This window comes from Haliotis rubra, unplaced genomic scaffold (assembly GCF_003918875.1).
Source record: "Haliotis rubra isolate DU_JTF1 unplaced genomic scaffold, ASM391887v1 Scf16, whole genome shotgun sequence".
NCBI lineage: Eukaryota > Metazoa > Mollusca > Gastropoda > Lepetellida > Haliotidae > Haliotis > Haliotis rubra.
The window spans coordinates 17,687-29,682 of record NW_025765558.1 but is presented as its reverse complement, the minus strand read 5'-3'; the positions used below and the strand labels follow the sequence as shown (position 1 = coordinate 29,682).

Here is an 11,996-nt window from a genome sequence, read left to right as displayed (position 1 = left end):
TCATCACGTTTATGACAAGCATGGGATGCTGAATACCAATTATAATCTGGATCTTCACGGGTCAACAAGCACTGTATTTTACTGACTTCAGGTATGACACAGCCATGACTGAACCACTCTCCAGGCAGATACTCTTTCCACTGGAAGAGACTTCACAAAATTCGAAACATTTTGTCCTGGTCACCAGAAAGGTAGTTCCATATATCCACATCCTGCATATATGAAATAAACACTTTTTATGAAACCTGCTTGACTTCACCATGTAAGTTAGTTCATGCTTTATGGACTGAATCTGTTCCAACAACATCTACCACAGTGGAAAAGAGACTTGGTGGTGAATGACATACTAGTATTTTCTAAATTGTTGCATATTTTCATATTTTGGCAAGAAGCAACTTAACTAAAACAAAAAGACAAAGTCATCAATATCCCCCACAATGGCAAAATACTCTTCATGATTATGTCTACGAGTTATGACTATGTCAAATATTTAGGTGTGTATATAGAAAAGTGGAAGGAGAGTTTTGAAAGGTTTTTACAGTTCTGCTCCAGAAAGGAGCACTATCACCAATTTCAGTTTTAGTCAAACTTGTTGCCATGGAAATGCCAAAAATATTTTATTCAGAAATCCAAAACTACCAAAAGGCACCAGTACACCGTCAGACCAATCTATGTGCCAAGTTTGGTGAAGAAATATTGAACGGTTTTAGAGTTCTGCTCCGGAAAAGAGCACTACCACTAATTTCAGTCTCAGTCGAACTTGATGTCATGGAAACGCCAAATATTTTATTCAGAATTCCAAAACTACCAAAAGGCACCAGTACACCACCAGATCCATGTATGTGCCAACTTTGGTGAAGAAATATTGAACGGTTTTAGAGTTCTGCTCCGGAAAAGACAAATGTGCACGGACGGACGGAGTCCATTTTAATACCCTCCGCAAAATGCGTTGCAGGGGATAATAATCTATATATTCAACCTAATCAAAGGGAGACAACCACCAATTCACAATCAAGGGCAAATCATCCTGATTCATCACAGGGATTTATGCAGGATTTTAAACTAAGAAAATACAATCATCATAATATAATTACATGAATAATTAATTATTTAAGTCTCAGTCATGTCAACTGGCATATTACGCTAAAATTTGCTGCCAACTCCAGGTCAACCACACAACATGTCAACATAAATCTCTGCATTATATAACATTCAAACCTGCAATCCAACTTAAAAAGTCCTCTTACAGACTTTTATCATGTTTACAAGGAGAGGATCACACTTTGTAAAAGTAAAACCAAAGTATTCATTCAAACAAACAAAAAAGTATTTGGACATGATACTTTTTATAGAATTTCTCCATTTTAACTCAAAATAGACTGATGGCATTGTGACAAAACAACCTGTGATTAAACACATAAGAAAACAAAAGCTATAAAGTATTGTATAAATCATACTGTGTGCCAAGCCACATCATGGGGCTGTGGGTAGCCTAGTGGTTAAAGCGTTCGCTCGTCACACCGAAGACCCAGGTTCGATTCCCCACATGGGTAAAATCTGTGAAGTCCATTTCTGGTGTCCCCCACCGTGATATTGCTGGAATATTGCTAAAAGCGGAGTAAAACAAAACTCACTCACCAAGCCACATCAGTTTATTTTTAGCTAAGTATTTAATGTAGTTGTTTTAACCAACTACATTAAAGTGGAGAATTTAAAATTTCAAAGAATTTGAAAACCTGCTCATAAATAGTAAAAGGCCTAATTTCAAAGATTTACAAAGATATAGTTTCGATGAAATATAAAACATGAACACAATGTGAGTTTTGTGACTTGATGTCGTCTCTCAAAGACGTGGTCTCTTCACCGGTGGTCCACGGAACATTTTCTTGGGGGAGTCCACCTCCATTTGGCGTCCAAGACGGTCATTGATGTCGTTCTGACAACACTCAAATCTACTGTTGCCATAGTAGCTGTTCATCGCCTCAGCCGTCAAAGTGTCAATTCCCTCAAGAATTATTCTCTCAAGGTGGGCTTGAATCATTGCAATGGCTAAATTTGCTAAATGTTCATTGTTAAAGACAAACTTGACCATGTTGAGGCTTGAGGTCTTCCTTTCCGCTAAGTGCACAAGCAGTGCCTCGAAGAACACGTTGATACAGGTATCTTGTGGGAAGGAGCCTGAAGAAACAAAAACAATCACTGTCATTATTTCCTGATCATCCACAAGGATGTGTATGTAGTGATGAGCCCTGATTCACCCTGAACCCCTACCTTCACTCATTTTCATTGCCCCAAAACGCAACTGGCTTTCATAAGGTTTAAAAAGTGATCATTGTGCGAGAATTGCACTAGCGTGGTCGATGATCTGTGTACGGCTATAAAACTACACAGAAATGTAGAATATTAAATTTCCTATCCGTTGGTATAAATATATGTGAAACTACCTCGGCGGTTTGAGAAATAGTCGCTGCTAAATGTTGTCCAAACTTTTGTTATGCGTTAATAAAACAGCAAATTTCTCCACTTCTTATCGTGCACCGATAGAAGCACTGGGCTATGAATTTTGTTTAATTTGGCATTTCTCGCAGAATTCAAAACTATGTAGTATATTTGTGTGCCTGATATATTTAGAATTTTATTGGACTTCACAGTGAGTGTTGAAGAGGAAGGATATACATGTCCCTGTGGCACCCAGGGGGTTAAACGTTGCTACAAGCTTTCAAAATTTTTTTTCAAATTAACAATATGCTACACACTGCTGATAAGCCAATAAGCAAAAGTGAGTGAGTGAGTTTAGTTTTACGCCGCCGCACACAGCAATATTCCAGCTATATGGTGACAATCCTGGGTTTTAAAGGACGCATGACTTCTGAGTTTGTAATGATATCCCATATTAAAACATAACATTCTGTTTACAATCATTATTCTAATGACATTGAAAGTAACACATATTATAACATAATCCTTATCAAATGGGAAGCATCCATGATCACTGATTGCATGCAAATTGATGACTCCCAATTTTGGAAATGGACTCTCAGAATACATATGCCCTGAGTCCCCAGGACTCCCAGTTTCGAAGAGCTATGTAAAACCCTGGGCGGTGTGTAAAGAATCGAGCCTGGGCCAGACAATCCAGTGATCAACAACATCAGCATCAATCTGCGCAACTGGAAACCAATGACATGTGTCAACCAAGTCAGCGAGCCTGACCACCCGATCCCGCTAGTCGCCTCTTACGACAAGCATGGGTTACTGAAGGTTCATTCTAACCCGGATCTTCATGGGTCAATAAACAAGACAAAATCTAAATAGGAGAAAGGCTGTGTGATTCAAGGGTGAATTCTTGTACTGTATCAATGTACTGTCATAAAATACTCATGAACATCAAGCTTGGCATTGGTCTTTGGCAAACCATGCTTCTAAGAAGCGACTAACGGGGTCGGGTGGTCAGGCTCGCTGACTTGGTTGACACATGTCATTGTATTCCATTTTCACAGAATGATGCATATGATATCAATGTCCAGATTATCTTGTCGACACCTGATAATTTACATGACACAGAGCTCCAGATAAGATTTAGCTCATGTGGGAACTGTACCCACTGTATTTTTTTGGAGTGGGTATTATGAATGTTGAGTGGGTATTTCATTTTCCGTTACCCACTGCTTTCAAATATGTGCATATTTCAGTCATTTTACTCACCTAAGTAGTAAGTGAGTTTACTAAGCAGGTATGTTCTGCCTTATGTCATACCTAATCAACACCAACTTAAATATAATGGAAATGATTTCATAAAAGATACCTCATCCTGTACCGACAGTACAACACTAGTCCTATACTAGCAGTACAACTTGATAGCACTTGATAGCAATCGATGTCTTTTTCATTACGCAAGCGATTTTTATAAATATATTCTGTATGCATTTGTTTTAAACTTTTTGCATATCTAACATTTTAAATGCGTAATTGGTACGCAACAATTATTTTTCAATACGTAATTTGAAATTTTCTATGCGTATTTTACCCGGATACGCAACTTATCTGGGCCTCTGTGACACCATCACAAAACTGGAATATTGCTTAGTGTGGCATTAAACAACAAAACAAGCATCTTAAAAACAACCTGTATGACACTGTAAATGTTGAAATGATTGACTAATATTCATTCATATGAAAACAGCAAAATTTCTAACATGATTTGTAAATTTCTGAATTCATGAAGATCCCTATGGGCCACACATAAATGATCTTACTTGTTCTGGGTCATGTACAACAAATGCTACAAGTGATCAGGTTCCCATTCCACAATGCATAGCACAATGATTGCTTTGTGAAACAGGCCCAGTATCTAAGTAAGCGTAATTCTGCAAGTTCCAGACTAGTACAAAACTAAAATTCTGAACAGGTCAAATCAAGTTGAAGAGACCTACTTTCACAATTACAATACATCAGATCATGTAAAAAGCTTGCTCAAATCCAACACATTTCTCCTGATATTTATCCTTTTTTGATTTGTGCATTACTTGTAAAAGTGGACAAAAAGGTTTTAAATCAAGATTGTTTTATGTTCATAAAGCATTGGCTACTCTAATGACTAATATAATTAAGAAATACACTTTGCTCTACCACCATGTATAGTGTAATAAAACACACTTTTGCCCTGAACTATCATAGTTAAAGCACGAGGGCGGACGCGTCCGCTTCAAGTGCTTTTAGCTATAATAGTTCAGGGCGAAAGTGTGTTTTTATTACACTATACATGGTGGTAGAAGCGAACTGTATTTCTTTTCTAAGATGCCAAATTTAATACTTTCTAAGGATAATTACGATTAATTTAAGGCAGAAAACAAACGACGGTGTCTGTGACCTAAATTAAGAATCCTGACCTAAATTAAGATTCATTCCTCGCACAGGGCTAACAGGGCTAACGAAATAAACTACTTAGCGTTACTAAACAATGGCGGTGTCTGTGACCTAAATTAAGATTCCTACCAACAAGCGCACATCCAGGGCTAACTGATGTGTCTGCCCCCTCACGTTAAGACGAGCGTTACCAGAAAAAAAATGATAACAGTTTGATGACGGTTTACGTTCGATCAAATATCTTCTCTGAATTATTTTAATTACATCTGTTATTAACATAAACCATATGGGGCAATATGAACGCTTGAATTTCTACTACCAACGTAAGTTTAGATCAGTACATCCAGAGGAAGTCGAAGTAGTCAGCGACATTCCACGAATTGCATTGTGGGAATGTAAACATTCGCTTGAACGTTACTGTGTCGCTGAAAACTTGTGAGTCGAAATGACACATTTTAACCGTCGTAAAACATAAACGTAATGTTTCCACCAGTGATGTTAGCTGCGTGAAGCAACAGAAAACCAAGAAACGGGATGCAACGGTGTAGTTTACTGTAGGAGGCCGTACGAGGCGATGACAACTGACATGCATCGTGACGTCGCTTTCATTGTGACGTAATGTAAAATGGTTCGATTACGAGGGGGCACACTAGAATGGCGCAGTGACGGGATAACGTCATTCAATTGTTACGTCATCAAAAAACTATACCTTTATTGTCTGATAATGTATTTTTTTTTCGATTGTTCTAACCGCTAGGCATCTTAGAATCAAAATTAACAAAGGTTACCAAATAAAAATAAAAATAATAAATTAATTTTCCAAGTCAAGGTTGACACACGTCATCAAATCCCAATTACATAGGTTGATGCTGACAATGTTAATCACTGGATTGTCTGGTCCAGAATCAGTTATTTACAGACTGCCATCATATAGCTGGAATATTGTTGTGTGAGGGTCAAACAACAAATAAACAAACAAACAGTAACACTGGTGACCAAGTGGTTTTCCTTACCTGCACCAATACATGGAAATGTGGCGGACTGAAGGCCAAGCTTGTCGTTGACATGGTTAAGACAGTTCAGATACGACTTCAGCAACTGGCTTGTTGATTCCTTCTCATTGGCTGCCTGGTACATGGGCGAGGCCAACTGAACAATGTGACCAACCCGACCACTTAACGACCCCGATGCATATGTTTCTACCACTTCAGTTGTTTCTAAGGGCCCTCCATGCTGGCGCAGAAAAAAATGACACTGTTCGATCATTAGGGGTCCTGCTGCCATGGCAATGGCATGGGCGGTTTCATTTACATGAGTTAGCTGTCCATCAGTGGGATTGATCAAGGCATCGGTTCGTAACGTTGTGATGTCATCATAACATATATGCACATTGGTCTCATCTGCTAGGAGGAAGGAGAACTTATCTCCCTTGTTTCTGAGCGTGGTTGTATGCCAGTCCGAAGTGGATGGTTCCATGCTGTTTCTTGGACTGGCTTGAAATCGTTGCTCTGCAGTGGTATTAACACGAGGGAGTTGGGACGTCCAATGATGATTATGATCTGTCATCCTGTCCTGAACAGAACTTGATCTGCTAGTTTCCACAGCACCACTGGTCCTGCCATTTCTGGAACCTCCACCCGAACCTCCTCCGGAAGTTTCTGAAGGTCCTGCAGAATGACCAGAGTTTCCCCGTTGTGGCAGAACTCGGGTTGTTATCTGTTCTGCTGTACCACTGGTCCTGCCATTTCTGGAAGCTCCACCCGAACCTCCTCCGGAAGTTTCTGAAGGTCCTGCAGAATGACCAGAGTTTCCCAGCTGTGGCAGAACTCGGGTTGTTATCTGTTCTGCTGTACCACTACTATTGCCAGGATTCCGCTCAAACATGTCAAACTTCTGTGAAAGAGGCTTGACTGCACCTGAAGACTTCTTTTCACAACTTCCTGAAGATGGGTCAGCATCAGGGTTTGCCCTTTTGATTCCTTGTTTGGTCAGTGGAGATGATTTGGGGTCATCTCCAGGAATTACAGTTCTCTCTTTGGGTGTCTCAGCACTGGCGCTCAGCTCAGCACCTGCATTGGAAGAGGATGGCTGAAGACGGAAGTTTGTGAACGGGGAAGTATTTGAGTGTTCAAATTTGTTTCTTTGATCTTCATCTGAGTTTTGATCAGCAGCACTGGTTGATGCCACAACCATTACCTCATCATCTCCTTCAGACTCTTCTGAAGTTTGTTGAGTGACCCCCGGTAGGTTTTGATCAATCCCTTTTGGCGTCTGAGGACGGAGCACTATGTTGTGCAGCGCCTTCCGTCTGGCCCGCAGTCTGTTCACTCCACCAGACCTCCTCACTGGAGCAGTCATGGTTGGATTTTCTTCTGGTTCCGACTCAGGATCCATATCGTCTGCTTTCCTTTTCACCTGTTGGTTTGGAGCAGATGTGTCATCAGACCTGCCCATGGCTTCAGATCCAGTGGTGATCCGATGAACGGGGATAGGTCTTGGGAGATGCTTCTTGTTACCATGGTTACCTGATGCTGGGGTTGCCGCTTGTGAGGTGTGCTTTTTGGTGGTGATTATATCTGCATCCTCACCTGAAATAAACCAAATAATTCAAACAAACATAGCTATACAGGAAGAACCAATAGGTCCCCATGGTTACTAACTTCATTTGAATTGCAAAGAAACACAATCATTAAAATAACATTATCAAAATATATACGACCATGTGTAAAGAGCAATCATTGTGATCAGGTTATTTGCTTAAAGCTATAAACCACAAAGACAAAGAGGTTTATCCTCCTTTCAGTGTTTTATTATGTCATTAACAATGATGTTAGTAACATATACAAGTTCTAATTAGTTACCAGTATTCAAAGTAATGGTGACTCTCTGAATACAATCCAATCCTGGTAATGTTGGACAAGTCCATTTTAGGAAAAATTAGGGGTAATTAATCATTTTCTGAATATTCTCACAAACTGACAGCTGTTATCACTTGTCAAGCGAATGTATATGCATTGCCTAGCTATATTTTGGGGAAACAACTTCCTACTCAAGCATTCAATAGATGATGCGATTGAGTATGTAAATGTAAAGTTCCATTCTACAGTCATGAACCTCCAGGTAGTGAGAGCAGCACATGTGCACTGTGTGTGCAAGGCATGGTATTGGCTGCCAGTCACATTCCAGTTGATTTCAACAGTACACATGGTGAAAACCAAATACTAAAAAAAAAATTATATAAAAGTATATCTTCGGTCGGTTCAAAGTGGCCCTGCCCAATTTCCCTCTACTGCAGGCTTACTTTTCCAAACAAGACCTCAGAGTCGGTTTTGATCCTTCACAAAGGCGTGAATATAGAACAATAATTTATCATGAAATAACCATGCCTCAATTTTCTTTGCGATTAATGGTTGTCTTATACATTGAAATATATGTCAGTAAAGCTTAAAAAATGTCAGCAATATTTTGTTGATATCATTTCAATCTGTGCATAATCATGATAATGGCAAACCAGTTGTAATCGGTAATGGTATAATTTGTAATTGTGGGTCCTTTGCAGAGATGCCAGCCCTGCATCTAAGGAAAACGGAGTCATGACTGGCTGAAAGCCAGGCCTGAGCACCAAAGGTGCGAGTTAGGGGTGAGCGTGTGGTCGGCTCTGCCATTTTGTGTCACTTTTATATGGACTATGACATGCATTCGCAAAAACTTTGTGAAACTTCTTCGTCAAAAACATGCAATATACACAATCAACACCCAAAGGATCTGAATGCTTTTACCAGTGTTCACTCAAATAAATCACTGGTGACTTCAGAAATAGTATACCCTAAAAATATATTCAGAATTTTTTCTAAAAAATCGGAGTTTCTAAAAGAGAAATCGGAGAGCAGATTTTGTTTTTTGAAAATCAGAGTAACTTCGCCAAAATTGGAGTGGTTGGCATCTCTGCCTTTGGACCCTTAGTTTTGTAGGTCCAGATAAAACCCTGTATGCATGGTAGAAGTATCATGTACTATGATCACATGACTACCTGATCACATTGGCAGCGTATTATTGTTTAGACTTATGTTGGATTGATAACACCAGCCCCCTGACATACCATTGAAACGAACCGACATGCACAGTACATGTATATATACTCCAAGACAACCAATCCTTGTTTTATGTAAGTACAAGGCAGGGTAACACCAAGTACCATCATTTCCTGTCTTTTGGCATGATGTGGACATGGGGTTGACCGTCTGCTCTCTGGGAAAATACAGGCAGATTACAAAATTGGAAACAGTTTGTACAGGATTTCTACAGGAACTGACTTTAAGGTATTACCTTCACTCTCAGATGTGTCGATGATGCGGATCCTGTTCGGGAGACTTGAGCTGGAACCACTAGAACGGTTGATCGTTTGATCCGAGCTGGACCAACTTGAGTGCAATGAATAGGATCCGGATGACCTGTTCATGGACCCAGAACAGGATCCTGAGTGGGACAGACTTGAATCATGTGATTTGGAGTAGCTGTCATCTTTGTTATTACTTTCATCATCGTTTAAATCCTCGTTAGCATCAACAAAACTGTCATCGCTTGGTTCTGGAGTCTCAGGCAAGTGAGAACCTCCCTGTCGGGAAGTGGAGTCTTCTTGACTTGTATCCCCACCAAATGTGGACCCTTCCGGGCTTGATCCTGTTTCAGGAGTATATTCTGCTGACCTGTCATTCCTCAATGATGTAGTCAGTCGTTGCTTGTTGCCTTTGACAGGTGAGGCACCTTCTTTCAAGACAGACTTGTGATAATTGTACATGTTTTCTTCCCCATCACTGTTTGTTTGACTGGATTCCCCGTTTCCCATTCTTCTTTAATTCTAAAACATGATCAAACATCAGACACAAAACCACAGACAGACACAAAAAATATGTATATATTTTAATATTGTTAGAATGTTTGGTTGTAGCAATATTCAATCACATCAACCGAGACACCATCATTGCAGATCTTTGTAATCATGTAGGAATGGAACCCCAGTCTGCCTGAAGAAGAACCACTAACATGACCAGTGAGTTTGGTTTTACACCGCTTTTCACAATATTCAAGCAATATTACAGCAGGGGACACCAGAAATGGGCTTCACATATTGTGAAGAAATCACGATTGTCGGAAATCGAACCCAGGTCTTCAGCGTGACAATCGAACGCTTTAACCACAAGGCTACCCCACCGCCCCAACTGACGTGACTAAGCTACCTTACATCAATCATAGACCTTAAGAAACATCCCATTACTGCTTGTAGTAGTGTTATTGATTTGCATTTGGTATTGTCCATGTAGACAGTCCCAAATATTAACCAATCAATATACATGCAAATATATGCTTGGCAAAAATGAACAGAACTTTGGATCAACAACAAAATTGTTGCAACAAAATCAACCAAAACATTGTCATCTTGTTGGTTTGTTGTTTAATGCTGCACTCAGCAATATACCAGCTATATGGAGGTGGTCTTTGAATAATCGAGTCTGGACTAGACAATCCAGTGATCAACAGCATGGGTATCGATCTACGCAATTGGGAACTGATGATATGGGTCAACCAAGTCAATGAGCCTGCCCACCTGATCCCGTTAGTCGCCTCTTACGACACGCATGGGTTACTGAAGACCAATTCTAACCAGGTTTTAGGTTTTAGGTTTCTAAAACAACAGGTGCCCCAGCTGCCCCCGTCACTGATCTGTAGCAGGAAAACCTTCAGGAACTCCAACAACATGAAAGCTGGGTTTCACCATGTTCACAAAGAGTGTAAATGGTGTACACACAAATCATTTTCTCCACTTAACTACCCCAGCACCCAAAATACCAAACATTAAGTTTGCTTTCACCTTCGCTATACAAGGTATGTGTTTGTGTGTACACATAAGACACCCCAAATCACAAAGTGGCTCAGCATGAACGCACAGTTACCAATTGTAAGGAGTCTGGAGAAAACGAGGAGGGGGACTTCACCCCATTCCTCTGGATCTGGCAGTGTAATATTCCAGCAATATCTAAACTACCTCTAAATAATCTGAAGCCATAGTAACAATGAAGTCTGAATAAGGATGACCTATGTTTGAAATCATGAGCTAACATCCATGTGGTCAAGATATCATTGCAATCATGGTTCATGTTGTATTTTGTAATTTATAACCATTTAATTCACTCTGATGACAAGCACATATAAGTTACCCTATACACCCATCATATCATTGTTTTGCATAATTTCTAATTATTTCCACTAGCTGGTTAATTATCATGTACACATCATCAAAATTAATAACTATATCCACTGGCTGTATAAAATAATGTCAGGATTTCTCACGCACTGAAGTTGCTGTCTACAAACCTTTACTGTATGATTTTATATAATTATCAAAGTTCTCTTCACTGTAGAAAAATAAACTGGGCAAAGTATGTTGACTATCAACACAAACAAAATATACCGAGATTGATCTCTCCTCCCTATGTCTGTAAGTATACCCTGCATCAGTATTGTTACAAATATGCTGGAATAGCTCTCAAGTCCAACCATCTGACATACAATTTGACTTACGATCACAGAAATATCGAAGTGAAAATGGGTCTGAAAGCTGAAATGACGTGGGCGAATGACCTGGATATATTGCTGTTTATGTCAGTGACATATCGTTACTGTCAGCTAACTGCATGTAACTCGACTGACGGCTCCAGCTGCGATCGACATATATTCTTGATATATGATTTCCATAAAATAACAAAATTACCTCTCAAAGTCCATGCATTTGGCGCACGACAGCAATTTGTAAATATATCCTTTTACGATTGTGGCATAAAAATACTTGAAACTTAACAGTTTCCGACCTGCAGGTACGCGGAAGTAAACAATAATACGACGTCACTTCCGCACTTGCGCATTGCTCGATATTCGGTAAACGGCGGCTGTGGCGGCTGATGTTGGATAACAATCTTATTTAATTGCTGACAAGCATCAAATGTAGTAAAATAGACTCCCTATTTCATGTTTAATTGAACGTAATTGTAAATTTCGGGAACAGAAGGCTAAATTTTTCCCGTACATGATCTTTGGGCGGGGGTGGCAGGGTTTTGGGTCGGCTACATTTGGGG

The 11,996-nt window shown here is 39.8% G+C and overlaps 1 protein-coding gene across 3 annotated transcripts; it reads right to left on the bottom strand.

Moving 5' to 3' along the window:
• Nucleotides 1-856: 856 nt before the first annotated feature.
• Nucleotides 857-11,743, bottom strand: LOC124271342. 3 transcript variants are annotated; one of them, XM_046706430.1, is made up of 4 exons: nucleotides 11,636-11,743; nucleotides 9,193-9,724; nucleotides 5,880-7,454; nucleotides 857-2,178 (listed from the first exon to the last, which is right to left on the bottom strand). In XM_046706430.1, the coding sequence occupies exons 2-4, from the start codon at nucleotides 9,710-9,712 to the stop codon at nucleotides 1,844-1,846; spliced, it is 2,430 nt and encodes an 809-aa protein (XP_046562386.1). In that variant the 5' UTR covers nucleotides 9,713-9,724; nucleotides 11,636-11,743; the 3' UTR covers nucleotides 857-1,843. The 3 variants fall into 3 exon arrangements, with proteins under 3 accessions (XP_046562386.1, XP_046562388.1, XP_046562387.1); XM_046706432.1 differs by lacking the exon at nucleotides 11,636-11,743 and adding an exon at nucleotides 11,336-11,360; XM_046706431.1 differs by lacking the exon at nucleotides 11,636-11,743 and adding an exon at nucleotides 10,603-10,667.
• Between the last annotated feature and the right edge of the window lie 253 nt (nucleotides 11,744-11,996).